This window comes from Erithacus rubecula (assembly GCF_903797595.1).
Source record: "Erithacus rubecula genome assembly, chromosome: 10".
Lineage (NCBI taxonomy): Eukaryota > Metazoa > Chordata > Aves > Passeriformes > Muscicapidae > Erithacus > Erithacus rubecula.
In genome coordinates, this window is record NC_136662.1 from 13,789,890 (window position 1) to 13,809,511 (window position 19,622).

Genomic DNA, 19,622 nt, shown 5'->3' on the forward strand with positions numbered 1-19,622 from the left:
CCGGGTTGGGAGGGGCGCATGATCATCGTCCAGGGCAGCTGCTGGCCCTGCGCAGCACCCCTAGAGTCTCACCGTGTGTCTGAGAGCATTGTCCAGACAATTCCTGAGATCTGTCAGGCTGGGCTGTGACCGTGCCCTGGGGAGCTGTTCAGTGCCCAGACACCCTCTGGGTGAAGAGACTTCTGATACCCAACCTAAACCTGCCCTGGCTCAGCTTCAGGCCATTCCCTGGGCTCCTGTCACTGTCAGCACCGAGCAGAGATCAGCGCCTGCTGCTCCTCTCCCCTCACAAGAAGCTGCAGCTGCACTGGGGGCTCCCCTCAGTCCCCTCCAGGCTGAACAGACCCAGTGTCCTCAGCCCCTCCTCACACAGCTTCCCCTCAAGCTCTTCACCACCTTTGTTGCCCTCCTCTGGACACTCTCTAATAGTTTAATGTCTTTCTTACACTGTGCTGCTGGAAACTGCACACAATACTCAAGGTTGAGTGCAGAGCACAACCACCTCTCTCGACCCAGGACATGTCTGGGCTCATTGCTCAGCCGCCAGCGAACCTGGAGATAAAATCAGTGTATCATAGTGTATCTCATCAGTGTAGCTCTGCAGTGTAATTTATAAACCAAGTTAGCTGTCAAAGTGGGCAGCTTCGATCAAACGTGACACATTGATGGCCTTACATCAATGCAGGTATAGCACTATGGCCCAGCAGTGCCTGCCCATGCACACACTTTCTTTCACATTCAGACTTTTGCTCACAGTGACTTAAGTTTTGGGGAGCATCTGCTTATTAGGAACCACAAGGGTTTTGATGGTAATGTTCCCAAAAGTTATTTTTATTCCATTAAAATCTGTTAAAACTTGATGTTAAAATGAAAAAATAACTCCTACAGCAAATTAGAGATTCAACTTACATAAAGTCAGAAATTAAGTTTTCTATTCCTGAGCTGATTTTCATTCTTAGAGGTGTGTAAATGTTTCTGCACTGCAAAGACTACACAGTGTTTTATAGAAATTGAGTACTCAGGCATTTGGGGGGATGTGGTCTAAACTGGAGATTGCAAAATTCTGAGCCTCAATGGGACTGATTAGTTCCATTTGTCCCAAGCATTTTTTCAAGGCTTGATGTTCACTAATTTTATATACAAATATTATTTGCCCTTACTATGTTTCTCTACTAGAAAAGGCAAAAAGAAATCTCTTAACATAAACATGGGAAGACAATTGAAAAAATACCTAGAAATAACCAGAACTAGAGGATATCTTAAACCTTGTTCTGTCCTATAAAAAAAATTTGGTCTGAAACTCAACTTGCTTCATTGAGATTACTTCTCCTTAACACAGATGTAAATGAAAGATCAAAGGCCTAATTTTGTACTGTCCCATATATTTCTGGCCTCACTCTCATTTTTGTCAAGAGAAAATATTTCAGCTATCCTTACTGCCTTAAGGATAAGTAGTTTCCATGGTAATTAAGATTTAGTGGATTTTGTTGAGAATATGTTAACCAAGCACTTGCTATAACTTTATCTTCTAGCTGATGCAGATGTCAGAGATTGCAAGGTTATTTCTCAAAGTCATTAGCAGAGCATACAGGGACTTCTGTGTTGTTTGTAGTTCCAGCTTGCAATGCTTTTTGTTGGGATCACTGAGTGCTTACATGAGGAAAAAACACATTATCTTTCTCCCTCCTAGCAAAAGGGATGACAAACTCCTAATATTATTAAAATACCTTTCTTCCAAGGACTCACAGGAACAAAATAATGGTACACAATAATACAAGAACTTCCTAGGGCAGGGGAGGGACAACAGAAAGACATCAAAAACACACTGAGGAGGTAGAGATCACTGACAAGGTACAATTAGAACTTCCGTAGAAGGCCCAACTAATAAAAGCATGCATACTATTACTTTATTTTTTTACATAGAAGTTCCAAGGTCTTTTTCTTCTTTTAGCTATGAACTCTGTTCTGTGCAAATAAAACTTTTTCCAGGATACTCTTATTTTACAACTTCAGTAGCATTGTCAAGAAACCAGCTTTTGGAAGAAGCTGCTTGGTTAAAAACAAAACAAGGGAAAAAAACCCCACCAAAACCTAAACAGCACCCCACCACCCCACCCCCCCCGAAAACCCCTCAACAAGTAAGTTCTCTAATGAATAGAGATGAATGAAGACATTCATTCCATGTCAGCACTTAGAAATTTTGTAGGAAAACTTTCTGTAAATTAACCCAGCTCAGTAGTGAAGCATCATTTTGAGTTGTGTAAAAAACTCAAACAGTTGAAAATATATTTTGTGATTAAGTTGGAATGACAAAAATTCATCTGGGAAAGGAAATTAAGCAAGAAAATACAGAAAGAGCTGAGATAAGAGGGTAACATGCCTCTGGAATCAATAATTTATTTGAAAACTGGTTTAGGGGTGTAGGGTTTTCAGGTTTTCTTGTTTTTCTTTTTTGTTGTTTTTTTGGTTGGTGGGTTTGGGTTTGGTTTGTTTGCTTTTATGTAATAATCAGCATTTTTCTATTTTCCTGGTTTGTTTTGTTTCTCAGATTTCATTACCTGAAGGTTGAGAGTACATACTATTTGTCTTCAACATTCCTTACACTGAACAAAATGCCCCAGAAAATGCAGTACTCCAAACCAAACTAGCCATTGTCCATGTTGGAAGAGAACTATGCCATACATGCCTGCCTTCCTTCCTTCCTTCCTTCCTTCCTTCCTTCCTTCCTTCCTTCCTTCCTTCCTTCCTTCCTTCCTTCCTTCCTTCCTTCCTTCCTCCTTCCTTCCTTCCTTCCTTCCTTCCTTCCTTCCTTCCTTCCTTCCTTCCTTCCTTCCTTCCTTCCTTCCTTCCTTCCTTCCTTCCTTCCTTCCTTCCTTCCTTCCTTCCTTCCTTCCTTCCTTCCTTCCTTCCTTCCTTCCTTCCTTCCTTCCTTCCTTCCTTCCTTCCTTCCTTCCTTCCTTCCTTCCTTCCTTCCTTCCTTCTTCCTTCCTTCCTTCCTTCCTTCCTTCCTTCCTTCCTTCCTTCCTTCCTTCCTTCCTTCCTTCCTTCCTTCCTTCCTTCCTTCCTTCCTTCCTTCCTTCCTTCCTTCCTTCCTTCCTTCCTTCCTTCCTTCCTTCCTTCCTTCCTTCCTTCCTTCCTTCCTTCCTTCCTTCCTTCCTTCCTTCCTTCCTTCTTCCTTCCTTCCTTCCTTCCTTCCTTCCTTCCTTCCTTCCTTCCTTCCTTCCTTCCTTCCTTCCTTCCTTCCTTCCTTCCTTCCTTCCTTCCTTCCTTCCTTCCTTCCTTCCTTCCTTCCTTCCCTTCCTTCCTTCCTTCCTTCCTTCCTTCCTTCCTTCCTTCCTTCCTTCCTTCCTTCCTTCCTTCCTTCCTTCCTTCCTTCCTTCCTTCCTTCCTTCCTTCCTTCCTTCCTTCCTTCCTTCCTTCCTTCCTTCCTTCCTCTTTTTCACTTTAAAAACAAAACAAAAAGCTGCTTTATATGTTTTTAATGCAAAGCAATTCCCCTCTGAATCACTGAGCCAAGAATTCCTTCTGGTGGCTGTTAAAAGAGATGACCACCAATTGCTAATAGTAATTTGAAGACCACAAGGTTCTGAGCGCAGTTTGCAATGTCTCTGGTCTAAGGATTCTTGGTGTGTTAGCAGAGTAGAGCACAAGGGAGGGGTGACTGATTTTTCCCTCAAGGGTTAAGTTTGTTGAGGTCCACATTTCAAAACTTTCAACAGGATCCTTAAGCCCTCTGAACACTCTGGTGGTGGTGAAGAGGGGGAACAGGAGCAGGAGCAGGAGCTGGGGCCTGGCAGCAGAGAATCCTGAACTAAGGCGAGCACACTCCTCTTATTCTTGCAGTCACAGCTGATTCTCCTTCCCTTCACAGAGCTGTGTAGATAATGAAGTGATACCACAAAGGTCTGGTTTTGTTATGCCTGCAAGCACCTCAGCCTGGAGACTGCAGAGCAGTTGTACAGCTTTGATCACATCTGAGCCCTTAGCAGGCCCTCATGCTCGAAGCTTCTCTCTCCAGGTGCTCCCAGGGGCTGCCTAGCACCATGGAATATATAGCAAAGGTAGTGATAGTGGCTTTGCTTAACTGGTAGTTGAAAAGTTAAAGAAGGATAAAGACAGGACTTTCCAGCCTCTGGAGATTATCATCTTATCTGTCAATGGAACAGTGAAACCACGAGCCTGCAGGTTTTTCTGAGGTGAGAACTTGTCATCATTCTTCCAGCTGAAGCTATTGCTGTGTGTAGAGTAAGATCCAGAAAATGCTGAATCAAATAGCTAGGCTGGGGCACTCCCCTTCTGAAAGGAAACAAGATTCGACTGATATGATACTGACCAGCTCTCAGTATTCTCCCTGTAGTTTACTTTAAAAGTTATACAAAAAACAAGTTATAGGGAATGGATTGTAACCAGCTTCAGTTTTTCTATGTATACTCTCATCTCTGAGCTGAAGAGTCTGGTTCCTTCTACACTCCTGGCCTGATTCTCTTTTTGCACAGTGAAGAATGGACAATGTGCTCTCACCAGGGTGGAATAGTCAGAGTGGTGGGAGATGCTCCTGTGGCAGGAGAATCTGTCTTTGAGCCCACCTCTCTTCATCTGAGGAAAGATTTGGGCATGGGCCCACCACAGTATACTATCCTATGAAAGATGGACATCCATACCATCATTTTCTGAGAGAAAGCCTGTAATTGTGCTTTGTGTAGAGCCTAAGCCAGTGGTGCTTGGTATGCATTATTGTCCCAAGCCATCTGGGGCCTCCACTGTAGAATTGTCTCTTGTTTACCCAGCTAAGTGTAAGCACAAAATAAATGCTGAACTGCTTAGCTCTTTCCACATTGTTCCCAGACTCAGGCATACCCAGAGCTGTTTCTCCAGATGTGCATTTCATAGGGGAGCAACATTAAATTACCAGGTGCCTATGCAGGAACTGTGTGGGTAGTTTTTCAGGATCATCTGTTTGAGACTTACAGGCTTGCATTCCTTAGTGGATCTTGTCTACAGCATTTTAATTTCAGTGTTTTCAGTCACCCAGGGCAATCTCTCTAATGGATAAAATGGGTATCATGTACCCGATAAAGTTGGGTATAATTTAATATTTCAGGATTAACACTAGATCTTACTATATGCTCTCAATGTCCTGCCCTCATCCCATAACACAACAACAAAAAATATTATTTTAATATGCTTTTCTGGGTTGTTCTTCTTTACAGTACCTAAGCTATGTACAAACATTTAGATGCTTATTGGAAAGAAGACATGATGTCCATTATACAGATGGGAAAATTAAACCAGTCTGTCATAACAAAATTTGAATCACCATGTGTTCAAACCAAAACTATATTCAATTAGATTCACAAATAATGTCTGCATGCTCAGGATCATTCTAGATAACAGATTCCAGTTTTCATTCTGTAGTGCTCTTCATTCTGTATTGCTCTTGCTTTTTAAAGTTTCTTTACAATCTTCATGCTTTTGTGTAAAAAGTCCTATGTTTAGGAAAGCAAACAATGGTAAAAGAAAAAAAATAATGAAGACCCTTCTGAATAGTAGCTATATTTTCCCAAGTATTGACACCCCTGCCCACAAAAGGTATCACATCTGAACATGCTGGGAATGCCATTAAAAAGGACATTAAGAATTTTGTGTGGGTCCCTGAGGAGTACCATCAGTAACCAGCCTCCTGCTCCTGTAGTTAGCACTGCTGATCAGCACTCATTTCACTGCACAGCCCAGCTCATCACCATCTGCCTGGTACATTTTCCCACTCTGTATTTCACCCATCTGACTGTATGGACACTGTGGGAGTCCATGCTGAAGGTCTCCCTAAAGTCAAGGTAAAAAGCAAGTGCTGCTCTTCCTCCTCTGTTGAGCCAGTCTTCCCATCAAAGGTTTGCTCTTGCTAAAGCTGCATTGCACCATCTGTTCTCAGTCACTTGTGTGTCCCTCAAGTGCTAGGAAATGTGTTCCAGCAGCATTTGCTCCAGACTCATCCTGGGGACAGAGGTGAGGCTGGCAGACCTGTAGCTCTCCTGCTCTCCCCTCCTGCTCTCCTAGAAGCTGCAGCAGCTCATAGTGCAACCTTCTTGCTGAAACACTCTGCAAAGAGTAGTGATGTGTCCAAATGGTCTATGCCAAACATCTCAGAACGTGTGTGTGTTTATGGGTATGTGAGACAGAAAAAGAAGTAGAGCTTTTGGAAGCCTGGCTGAGCAAGATTTACATAATCTAAGGAAGAATTAAGCAAAGGAAAGGATTTTAAAAAGAAGGTATTTTATAAGGAATTCTTGCAAAAAACCTTGAAAATGCATTATTCAGAAATTATGGAAATTCCACAGTCTGCTCATATGAGTGTCCAGTGTTCAGTTCATTTGAGTTTTTAAAAATTACTTTATGTACGGATATCAACACAATAGTAAACATGTGATTATAACCAATATTATAATAATTTCTTCCTACAGGACTTATCAAGATGGCATAGCTGGCCATTATCTTAATCTGGACAGATCAGCCTGGCTAATACTGGCTATTTGATTTACTACAAGTGTGTCAGCACTTCTGGTTAATAGATTGTAACTACCAGATAATGCATTAATTGTATATTAGCTGGGGAAAAAATATAATGGAGGTTGCTAAAGTTTCAAGTGCCCAGTGTAGAAAACTGGAATACTTCCCCAAACAGAAATTCTATGGACAATAAAATTGGATTTTGACACATTTAGGCTTTTTGAGAAGTTTATCCAATAGTTACCCATGGCAAAGTACTGAAGAATCATCTACTGTTTCCATCCCTTTTTGCTGAATTTTGCTGAATTCATTGTGCTGCCTTTGGAGCTCCCTACCCTTTTCTGAAGAATTGTGATGCAAAAGGGAAGATAGTCAATGGCAGCATTTCATCAACCTTTGTGGGTATGTAGAAAAACTTGTGTTTCTTGGGAGGTGTGGTTCTTTTTGTAGAAAGTGATGCTTGTATCTTTCTGCTGGTGCAATTATACATAGCTTGGGCTGCCTTAAAAAAACACTCCTTCATGTATGGAGGAAGGAGTTTATCCAAGATTAGAGTATGACTAATTTCTAGGCAGATATTTTTCAGAATATGCTACCTTGTGTTTTCATTTTTTAAAATTAAATTCCTGTTATTTTATATCAAGGCATATTTGTGCGGTAGTGGAATAATTTGCTTAAATAGATAGAACTTGGTATAGCCAATAATTTTGCTCATTTTGCACATGCAGTTTGTCCACAAATAGAGAAGAATTTTCTTCTTGTTCAAAATTATCACAACATAATTTGTTGCTATAGAAATAAGGGAAGTATTTTGTTACAAAGTAAAGGTGTCAAGTGAATCTATTGTTCCCTTCCCCTTGAAGATTGCTCTAAACTCCATGGTATCAAAGCACATTTTATTGAGAATAAGCAAAATATTGCTTAAATATTCCTCGATTTTAGTACATTTCTGTGTCTGGCTATATTACACTTGGCTCTTAGTATATACTTTACATTTTGAGAAAAATAGTCCGGATCATTTTTTACTTGGCATTATTAGTAAGAGAGAAGTATTTATAAATAGCTAGTGACAGATAGTAGTTATTTTACAAATTTGTAAGATCATGCTTGTATAAGAAACAAAAGTTGTAAAGTGATACATGATAAGAAATTAGTCCAGAATCTTTAGTAAGGTGAGCTAACTTGAACAATGTGCATTTTAGTATAGTTAAGTGCAGGCTAATACTGCTAGGAAAGAAAAATGCAATGTAGTTACCTGAAGGAGGGCTGCATCATGAAAAGAAGTGATACAGAAATGAGTTAGGGGCACACAGAAATGCCACCCTTGTGAATGGATGTGGGAGCACTGTAGCAATAGGGATTTTGTTGGTGGAACAGTAGGTCTTGCCCTGACATGGAGACAAAAACTGAGAAACTGGTTAAGCAGAACTATGTGGTTGCTTTAGGATCTAGAAACCCTTTTCAATGAAGTGACTTTAAAAGCTTCATCTCTTTAGCCCATCAATGAATCAGGGAAGAACTAACTCACCTGGAATTACATAAATAAAAAGAATAATTGTAGAAATCTTAAGTTTAGCAGATAAATCTTTTGAAAGATGCAATGTTTGAAAATTGAGTCAAGAGGTATTTTTTGATTAAAAAACAAAACAAAAACAAACAGAAAATGGCTTGGATTAACTAAACCGTGGGAAAAAAAAAATTGATAGGCTTGTGAAATATTCTTTTTCACATGAAATCTTTAAACCAAGGTGGTGGATTATTTCCCTCATCTAATTATCACCTGTACCATGAAAGGGTCAGGCTGGAGACTTGTGGTTCTTTCTTCTGGCCTGAAAATCTATGATGCTAGGAAACCTCAAAATGAAGTAAAAAAGAACCAAACAAACCCCTTTCAGATGTTTTATAAGAATTTTAGAATCTCTGGCATAATATTCATATTATATGGGGTTAGACACTGCAATGAATGGACTTTTAAAATAATTTAACAGGCTATACTTTACCTACATTAAAGTTGGAGCTTTTTTCTATATTGTATTTATTCCTATATTTTGATGAACAGTCATTAGATTGCAATATCTCTTTAATTTAAGCTACCAAGCCACTTTCCCCTGATAAGATTTTCTTTCTTTATTGGTTTATTGAATCTTTTAAGACTGGTATTTCAATGTTGGGTGTTCACGTCAGGATAACTTTCTGGAAAGTATATTCTGTATTTGGCAGTGATCATAAACAATAAAAAACATCAAATGCAAAACTACTGAAGCTAATAAAAACAAATGTTAGTGCAAGAAGCAGCTCCAAAATGTTAGATGAACTGGTGGGCTAATATTAAGATTTACAAGATTTCTTTCTCTTTTATATTAGGAACTCTCAGTAACTGCATTTTTTCTTATGTGTTGATAAAATATGAGCACGCTTTTGGACATTCAAAAGTGCTAATCACAAAATAATGAAGAACAAGCAATGTAAGCAATGTACATTTACCTCGTAACATGTAATCCCAGTGTCAGATAAACTCTTTTATTCCATCATGCATATGTAGCTCTTATTACTGAAACTCAAGCTGCACATAATTACCAGTAACAGAGAAACACTGGCGTTTACCTCCCACATGCAAAGCCACACCTTGCCCTCCAGGAAATCCAGAGAGCTTCCTAAGAATTATTTCTAGCTGTGGCCTAGATTTCAGCTTCTTTTGTATCATTTACAGTGGAAGCTGGTCAGAGCCAATCCTGGTGCACAGGGTTTGACTGAACAAGGAAATGAAACTCATCATGAAATCTGGTCTTACACTGGACCTTTTATCGCAGGATCTCTTCTGCTTGGTCTGCATAGTTCAACAAGTTTGATGCTTTACCCAACACAGATTGATTCTGGAGACAATTTCTGTTCTCTGCAGTAGGAGACAGAGGACAGAATTTAAAGCACATTTCAGTAAAAGTTACACACAAATTGACAAGGAAGAATTAGCTGAAAAAAAATTTCCTTTGTCTGTATTTCCTCCCCTTTGGAAAAACAGTTTATTTCCTCAGCTTGCATGGTGTTATTTATTAAAGAGAAGGCATGGCATGGTTACCTTTGGCAGGAGAGAGTTAGGCTCAGTGGTTCAAACCCTGATTTTTTATTTCACCAAATGACTTTTAGATATATCTGGAAAGAAATAGCAGAATTCAATCTGATCTCAGGATTGTATCCATCAGCTGGCAATGCATCTGGCCATGGCCTCTGTCATTCAACCTCACATGGAAATGTGCAGTACTGTAGTGCCAGTATGGGACTCAGGAGATCTGTCTTGTCCTCAGTCTACTTCTTCACAAATAGTTTGTAGTAACCTCTGATACATCCCTTTGAACCTTATTCTTCTACAAAGTCACTTGAAAGCATTTTTGCCTTGTACGAATAAAGAAGCAGAATATATATTCCAGCAAGAACAAGTGCCCAGTAAATATCACAGGAAGTCCTCTGCTGGGAAGCAAAGTCACTGAAAAGGAATTCTATCAGATCACAATTGCTGCTTCTCTGACATGGTGACCAGAATATGGAAAGTAACTCTTGACTGCCCAAGTAAGAAAACATTGAGAAAGGATAAAGAGGTTTATATTTCATCTGTACCTGATACCGATGCAAGGAAAGGTGGAATGTTGTTTGGGATCTGGGTCCTAAATTCAAACGAGTGATGAAAAATTAGACAAATTTAATAGAATAGGGATGAGACATAATTAAAGGATACTCTCCTTCTAATGTGGGGCTCAAGGAGTTCCACATACTTAGTTTATCAAAGAGGAAGTTAATGGGGGCCCTTTATTTACCATTCTATGGCATAAATATTCATTTAAAAATCCATGCCTTAGCTCAGGGACACAAAGATGCAAGACCTGCAATCTTAATTTATAGTTACCCATAATTAACCATTGAGAGGGTTACCAAGAATTATGGTAAAATTTCTCTTAATATTTATATCAAGATATATGTGTTCCCCTTAAGATGATACAATCTAGTTCCCACAGGGATAAGTTCAGGAAAATCTGCTCTCCAGAAGACAAACTACAAGATCACACAGGTCATATCAGGCTTTCTAATCTGTTAATTAGATCGTTTATATAAACTGAGTTTAGTTGGGTCTGTGTTTTTCATGAACAGCATTTTTTAATGTTTCGTGTTTGATGCAGCCTCATGTAATCTCAGTTGGTTCTTACTGTACATGTGTGGTGGGACTTTGTCATCCTACCAGCACCTCCACCTTCATCCTTAGGTGTTGCATCATTAGCTGGTTACACAACCTGCAGGGTTGATACTGTTGATATGATGCCAACCTCAAAATCATTTACAGATGGAGTGATGGCATTGCTGGAGATCCCAGCAAAACTGCTCTAGATCCTGCACACAAGTTATTCATCAAGAACAAATTCTGTTATAGCTTTTTTGAAGCTTAATTAAATATACTGCTCAGAGCAGTCTCTTAACAGGTCTTTGTTGAGGATTTTTAGCATGTCATTCCAGGTGGTTTCTTTTTAACAACCAAATGTATAATTTTCCAAGTTTTTATCCAGGCTGAGGCTGATATTTTAAAAAAGTTTTGTTCTCCCTTGTTCTTTCAGCTTTTGTTTAGCTCAGTAGCCCCGGGAACAGCCACCTACCCTGACAAGGATTCACCACATCCACCACAACATGCTGTTGCTACTCTGGGCACCCCTTCAGCTTTGCATGGAGAGCAGCATGTCCTTAGCACCTTCTCATCAGGAAGCACTCCATCCTTTGGGGGACACTGTAGTTTCCTTTCCTTTGGGCTCAAGATCTCTCACTTCTTTCAAGCCTGTTGGCAGAAATTAAAAGGGGTACCTCTGCTGCTTCAGGTGAGATGTCAGAGTAATGCACTCACCTACTGGCTGAGTTTCTAGGTATTGTCCTGTTTTAGGAAGAAGCAGGCACTCCACAACTCTGCAGTTCAAAACTCCTTGAAAGGTGATGTTCCTTTCCTGTTTGCATTCATAAATTGTTTCCATTTTTCTCATTTCAAAAAGCAAGCTGCAGAAGATAACTTTCTTCACTTTTATTGTTGTGCCATGTTTTGGTGCCAGTTAAGCTCCTGCTAGCTTCCTTAACCCTCTGGCCTTTAAGTACTTCTTGCTTTTCCAAGAACTTTTAACAGCCACTGCCTAAAATGCCAATCTTTTTTTAAGAACAAAAGCATGTATTCTAATTGAAACTATTGGCTAGCTGTCTAAGTGAGAAACACTTTAAAGGCTTGTGCTTTTGAATGCATTAGGTCCAATTTCCAAGGTTGTTGAGAATTTGCCAAGTGCATAATTTTCAGCTGTATTTGTGAAAGATTATTGTCAGAAAGGCTGACATTCATTTTTGAGGGCAATTCCTGAGAAGATACCGAAAAATCCAGACTCACCCTCAGTGCTTCTGATGAACCTTTTACTTCTTCTGACAAAGTAATGCTGGTGAGATAATAGCTTTGCTAGAGAGCTTTTAAAAACTGGTCTCTCAAGTTTAGAAAATCTGTGTGAAGAAAGTAATAGTTATCATTCAAACTTGATGTGAGACTCTAATTATTACTTCAAACACAGCACAACAGAATTTTTTTTAATCTCCTTGGTACACTGCAATAGCCACACCTACATCCTTTTAGAGGAAACATATTTCTCTTCTCCTGCATACTTTGCACAAATATGTATTAATTTGTACAGAGCACTCATAAATTTGTTTAGAGTTTGGCTCTTCTAATTTTTACTTCGTTCATCTTATTGTAATACTTTATGCAGTACTACATTTAAAGTAAACACTTCAAATGAGCCCTTGAAACTTCCCTTGCTTAGGAAAGACACCTTGTTTATGGTAAAAGTGGTAAGGGCCACAAAGCTGCTCAGTTTCACTTTGCCTTTACCACACGGATCTAACTAAGCCAATCAGACCAGTTGTGCTCAGCAGTATTATGTTTAGGAGTGTCACTGGTCCCACAAAGCACTGGGTTCATATTCCCAGAGAAGATGGGGACCATGAAATACAGATTAGTTTCTTATCTGAAATGCAGTGTTTCACCTTTCCTGTACAATCTGTCTAGCTGGCAGTCATTTCAGTTGGACTACCAAGCTAAACCCACAGACTCAAATAGCATTATTATATGATTTTCAAAGCAGCCAAACCACATGCTCTACTCCTCCTTTCTCAGATTGATTATATACGTGCTGGTTGTCAACAATGAGAGCACTGAAACCCAGAGGAAGTTAGCATTAAAGAAATACATTTTATTACAAAAAAAGTATTGAAATCCCAAGTTCTCTGTACCTGCAGGGTCCTGACTAGTGCTCCTCTTTTAAAATAACACCAGCTTCATGTTTTGACATACAATATGGGTCTGACTTGTAAAATTTTGAAATATTCTTACAGTTTTTCAGGAGAGGCTTAAGAAATTCCTTAAGAAATGTAATGTATGGAAAACATGCATGAACTTGTATTTTGTAGTCATATTTGTGGCTTTTATTAAAGGTTGTCTGTGGAACTCTTTACACCCAGCAATGGAAAATCACTGCTGTATAAAACAGATATACAAACATATTAAACACAGCCCTTTTAAAGGGGTTTTCTGAAGGTGCTTACCATTGCTTTCCTGATATGGCTGCAATGGTCTGGGGGTGCAGACACCATAGGAAACATATGAAATATATGAAATATAAATATATGAAATATAATTATAAATCACTGGAGAGGCCGTAGTTAGGGTACACACTCCCATGGAATGTTTTCTTACTGTTCCTTGGAATCTGGTCTATTTGAAAGAGTCCATGTTGTCAGACTTAATTTGGTGACCAGTAAATAATGAAGGACAGAGGGGCACTTTTTCTCACAGAGCTAAAATAGGACTATGAGGAGCAAAAAAACCTATCAAGAATGTAGCACCTTCTCCAGGCTGTACATTATATGAATTTTCATCCAGTGACTTGATACCATGCCATATTATGCATTCCCAGGAATGGATGAAGCACAAAGTTATCCAAAGCAAGGACAGGAAAACTAATTCTGCTGTTAGCACCTCTGTTCTTTGAATTTCTATTTGCTGTATGGTGCAAGTACCAAAACAAGACCTGCAGAAATGCCCAGGAATGAGTTCCCTCATCCCGATTTTCCTACATTCCCAGCATTTATAAGGCTGCTTCCACCTAAAATATGTTCTTAGTCTTTAAGTGAGATCTTAAATCTTCCTAGAGAAAAAACAATTCTTTATATCCACACCACTCATCTTCCTTAGTTCTAACAACACAAATCAGGACTGAGGAGACAGAGTTTTCATTCTGCCAGAGACAGGCTTTGAAAGAACATCCTAAGCTATTGAGATGTAAAAAAATGGACCTGTAGAGGTGGGGGTATCACTTCTTCCTGCTTTGGGCACTGAAAGCACAGCCATGAAGAAAGAGAGACAGGAGGTTCACCTGTGCCCAGCTCATGTGACTCAGAGAGGTTCTCCTGTCAAGGCATGAGGTCTGTCCTCACACCACCCTGCCAGTGCCAGAGACAAGGCCATGGCCAGCCCAAGGTCATGCAGCTCTTGCTGGGGACATGTTCCCTGTGTTGGGACCACCCTCACCCCCAAACACAGTTTGTGTCAGAGACTGTAGAAGGTGCAGATTTTATTCTTCAGGTCTTATGGGTGATTCCTGTGTCTTTGAAGTTCTGTTCCCACTGAAGATGAAGGCAAATTCCCTCTGATATTAATGGGGTTAGGATGTGTCCTTGTGTCTGTTTTTTGCTGTTGTTTCCTTTGTTGCAGCAGACCTATTCCTTTATTAAAGCTTTTGCCTGAGGGGAAAAGAAAAGCCACGTTGCTAAATTAATTATGAAATATTTACATTTGTGAAGCCAATCCCTTATGCCTAGCTCCTCCTCTGATATTAAGATGACACTTTTTATAGGGCTTCAGCTTCTATACTGCCATTATTCCTCTGTGGGATCCGAGACCAGGAGGTGAAAAAGCAGCCACCATGAGCCAAGTGACTGTAAGTAATACTCAGGAATAACTGCTGATTTTGACTCAGTGCTGTGAGAAACTATTGTATTAGACCAATGATGGTTAGTTTAGTGCAGGAGAGCAAAGTAGGATCTGAGATGAAACTGAAAAAAATATAAAACTGGGGAGGTTTCTAAGCAAGCTTGATTTTTAGCCTGACAATAAAAGGCCATGTGTTGTACAAAATACCCATAATGATGATGATCCCAGAAGCAAAGTGTTAAAGGTATCAGTTGGCTAATCCCTATGTATGTTCTTTTTGCTCTCTTTTGTATTTGTATTTACTTCTTTTTGCCTGCAGTACTCTCAATGCTACAAGAATGAATGCAGCTCACTTTAGTGTCACCAGCTACAGTTATTCTTGTGAATATTTTGCATCTCTTGTTTTTATTGTATTTGTACATAGGCTTTAAACTTTAGTAGTAGCTTCCTTATTTTTAAAAAATGGTTTAGCATGTTGTTCAAATATGTATGGTTCAAACTGGTTAGCCTAGCTCATGCATTTCTCCATCCTACTTTTACCTGTTTAATGCATTTGACTTTACCTTACTCCACCTCTTGTAGGTTTGGAAACAGAGGTAATGACTTTCTTGGGTGTTGGTTTGAGCTGTGTTTTTTTACCACTTAGCTAAGTCACTTCAGTTTATGCCTTTTGCTTTTATCTCTGTGGTGTAGCCTATGGAGACTGTATCTGTAAAATGGGTAAATGTTAGATAACTATCATAGCAAATGAAACATCCTGTTAACTGGATTTTTGCACAGCTAACTCCAGAAGTTTTTCTGTCACCACACTCAAGGCCTCTGACTGCCTTGATGTTGACCATTATAATGTTCCTTCTGCTCTTCCCTTGTTTCCCCTCTCTTGCTTACCTTCAGTTGTCTTGCTCTCTCTTCTTCCTTTCTCCTGCAAACTATTTTTGCTCTCTTTTCTCTGTGTCTTCCCATCTTTTGGCAGGTTGGTGAGTGTCTGGGAATACAACTGCACAAATTGCCCCTATCTGCTGTGAAGTGTTTCTTCCTTTGCAAAATGTTCTGTGCAAAATTTTCAGTTCCTTCCTTCTCACCTTGACTTTCCTAAAAAAAAAAAAAAAAAAAAAAAAAATTGAAATAGTTAGAAAGCAAGAGATTGAAAGATAAGATTTTCCTTGCACAGTGCCTAGGATTTACAAGGTCAGGATATGAAATAGATCAGCTTTCAGATCAGGAAAGAGAATAGCTGCTGAAACTGTGCTGATGTGGAGGACAATGGTGCTTACCATGTTCCTACTGGTACAAAAATGCATTTTTAAACAGAGCTATAGCAAGAAGAATATTGGAATTTGGCTGACAGAACATTAACCTAAAAAAGAATCCTGAAAAATGACAGACACAAAAGTGCCCTGGAGCTAAACACTCTCACTCTTTAGAAAGTCATAAGTAAGCAACAAAAAGAAAACACAAAGTGACACAGCTTTTAGTGAGGCAGGTTTTGGAATGCAATGGAGAAACTGAGCAGTGCTGTCATGTGATACATTTGCAGGCATTGATACATGTGAAGAGAGATGTTTGAATTACTGTATTATGAGGCACAACTCTGGCTAATTTGCATGCAACATTTCTATGATTAATAAGTGAGGCAATGCTGATAACTACTGTACTACAGTGAACCACTTGTAGCAATTGCCAGCACTTCAGCATGCAGCATTAAATACTATGCTCCTGTAAGCTTTGAATATTTGAAAATCAGTTTGCAGTTCCCAGGCTGCAAAGTGATCAAAGGAGGGAAGAAATGTTCCTTACTTTTATCCCTCTTACAGAGAACCAGAATAGTCAGCAGATACCTTGTGTAGAAATGTCAAGCAAACACAAATGAAAAAAAAATAAAATCAAAAGGACTTACTAAAACTTGAGTAAAAGTATAACACAGCTCTTTATAAAAAGCAAAATATATTTTTCAAGTCCTAATGGTTTGTAGTTTACAGTTTTAGAAAAATGAACATTTTATACATGCATAGAATAGCATACTCTCAGTACTGGGATAAATAATTTAAAGATGAGCATACAATGGGTCTGCATTAAAAAGTTTTATTATGCTGTCTGAATCCAAGATCTGAAAGTGCTGCAACTGATTTCTTGGTTCAAACACAACTTCTTTCACTGCATTCCTGCCAAAATTGTGAGGATTATAAGAAAATCCAGAAGATTAGATCTATAATCTGGTATCACCAGTCTAAATGAAACAGTGTCAGATGTGTGACACATATGGCTAGCGACTCAGGGTATCAGGATGTCTAGAACACACCAATATTGCTGTCCTAGCTTGGGATTTCAGATCAGGCTCTCTGCCTTTTACTATAAAGAATGTTTTCCCTACTACAAAGTGTTTTTTTCTCACACTTAGCCTAACACAAATTTGTTCATAGCCACTCTCATTTTTTAATTTCTGTCTTTTTAAGAAATCTCTTGTGAAATTAAAGAGGTGCATCATAGTCTTGCATCACACTCTGAGCACAGTTAGGCTTTGGCTTCCTGAGCTTTCAGATGACGCTGCCAGCACCACTCTGCCTCCTGAACATTTTACTGCAGGCATGAGCAGCTTACATGTTCTGAAGCAATTACTATATTAAGTACCCAGTGTTGTATCCTTCCCAGAAACTGAAAATAAAGGTATAAAAGAAATCTGCACAGTAATTTATGGGCGTTAACATATGGGTGTAAGTTTCTCTGTGGATAATTACGTGCTATGCTAATAATGCCAAGGATGCTTTGATAAATTAAAAAGACTTCTCACAATGATGTTAGTCAGCATTTCATTAGTCACAAGCATCCCTGCAGACCCCTGTGACAGACAAAGCACTGGGCTATGTTAGCATGCCTTGAAGAAGGTTCCCAGCTCAGAGAAATTGCTCCCAAAGCTTCCTTTGACTTGCTGGCAGGCAGCTGGCATGGAGCCCCAGAGCCCTTGGGAAATTCTCCAATACATTGCTCATCACTCCCATCATGAGAGCTCAGGGTATGTTCAGTTGCTGTGGAGACACCAGAAACAATTCTGCCACAAAGGCTGCCCTGTGAAGTGGGCTCAGGCTGCCATGCCTCTACCTGCTGTAATTGCCCAGCCAGAATTAAACTCCACACAGTTTAAATGTTTAAACCTTCAAGTTTTTTTAAAAATATTTTTAGCTTTTCTTCAATGTCTAATCCTTTGACCTTTTGCACTAACTTTGTGTAAAATTGCACTGTTCTAACACAGCAAACCACTGCCCTACTGACAGACAACTAGCAGCATTAGGGAAGCATCCTCAGGGATACAGGGGTTTACAGAAGAACCCGCCAGGTTTTTTGAGCAGTGCCATGGAGGCAGAGTCCTGCCCTTGCTCTGGGGAGGGCAGGAGACACCCTGGTGTGGGGGGTTGGATTTGGAGAGGCTGTGTCTGCATTTCCTGCACCCCGTGAGCGTGTCAGGCGTGCTGGGACCGAGCCTCAGCTTGTGGAAATGATTACAAGGCATTTATACCAAACAACCATCCCTGCTGCTGTGTTTGTTACAATCTTGGCTGCAGTACAGTAATGTTTAGTGGATTAATAATGTTTGCTTTTGGCCTCTCCTACTCCCTCGGCAAACAGTTTTCATGTATAATAAATGTTCTCATTTAGTCTAACTAGGAGAGAGCCCAAGGGTCAGAATAGCCAAACCTGCATGCTGAGAGGAGACTCCAGGTGTCCACACAAGACAGAAGCTTTCTCCTTCTCTATGCCAAGGTCCAGTGTTTGGGCCTTTCTGCAGGGTCACTTTGCTGAGCAGATGCTCCTCACACTGCAGAGGGGCCACACTACATGTCCCCCTTTTGCAGAAATCAGTCTGTCAAGTCAGAAAGGTCACAGAGCAGAGCAGAGGCAGCACAGAATCACTGGGACAGGCAGACATTTCTTGAGTGCTTGGCATCTTGAAATAGAACAGCATATTTTAGATTTTTTAAAAGAATTTTATATATATATATATATATATATATTGCATAAAGTAAACATTTTACACAGGGCATGCTATGAGGGCACATGAGGTTGAGTAAGTGGCTTATGGTCTTGCATTTTCAAAGAAAGCCTTAGCATTACAAACCCTTCAAAAATCTCTATGTTGATTACTAGTCCCTTTTGGGAAACCAAGAGTCTGCCCATGTTTCATAACGTGCACCAGAAATGCCAGGATATGCAAATACAGAAGTTACACAACAAAAGCAAAACTGAATTAAAGCTGTTTACAGTCAAAAAATGAGAACCAGATCTGCAGCCTTTTCATTGCTACACCACTGAAATGAGTGTGTGCAGAGCCAGGCTGCTGAGGTGCAGATGTTTCTCTGCATGCTCCCACCGCTCTTTATGCTCCTCAGTTACAGCTAAAATGGAGGCAACCAGTCTTGGGCATAATGAAAGAGGAATGTTTAAGTAGTCTTGTAAAACTTTATGACAACTATTAATTGACCAAATAATTAAGAACAGCAATCAGCACTTATTTCAAGTGATGCACTGGTAACTTCTGGCCTGGGGAGCGCGAGGCTGGCAGCACTGTGTGACAACCAGTGGGACAGAGACTGTGCTGTTGAACCCTGTGACCCACATGCTGTGGCTGAGTATTTGAAAATCCTACAAGAAATACAGGTTGTGCCACAGATGCAGGTGCTCTCTGACACACAGTGAGCTTGCCAGCACTGTCTCCAGCACAGGATTTCTTGCCAGTCCTGTAAACTGAAGTTCTGCTTGCACAAAGCTGTGGGCAAGATACAAGAGCTCAGACAGGCAGGTTAGGTTAGTGTCTGCCATGAAAAGATAGGTAAGAGAATTTAATTTTGTCTTGGCTTATCTGAGTGATACCCATGGCACAGTGCTCTGTGTCACTGGCAATTTTCACTGCCACAAAAGGTGTTGCTTGACCACAGCTAGCAAAACAAGAAGTAAATATGTAAAACAATTTGACAGGCATCAGGGAAAGAACATTATCAAACAAATTATTTATTGAATGTTATTGGGTGATATGCAGAGAAAACAAAATGAAAAATTTCTTGCAGGATATCTGAGCAACAAAACTATTTTCACTGAGCCATGAGACTCAAACTATGAGCTACCTTCAATCCAG

General features: G+C 39.8%; 1 protein-coding gene across 1 annotated transcript in view; it reads left to right on the forward strand.

Annotated features, from left to right (window-relative positions):
* The first annotated feature begins 8,298 nt into the window (after positions 1–8,298).
* The window catches only part of LOC306805818 (uricase-like), a 29,671-nt gene continuing 18,347 nt past the window's right edge, over positions 8,299–19,622 (forward strand). The window contains exons 1-2 of the mRNA XM_079314004.1: positions 8,299–11,357; positions 14,421–14,504. Coding sequence (XP_079170130.1) covers positions 14,490–14,504 — 15 coding nt within the window. The 5' untranslated portion in view covers positions 8,299–11,357; positions 14,421–14,489. The remainder of the gene's footprint in view (positions 11,358–14,420; positions 14,505–19,622) is intronic.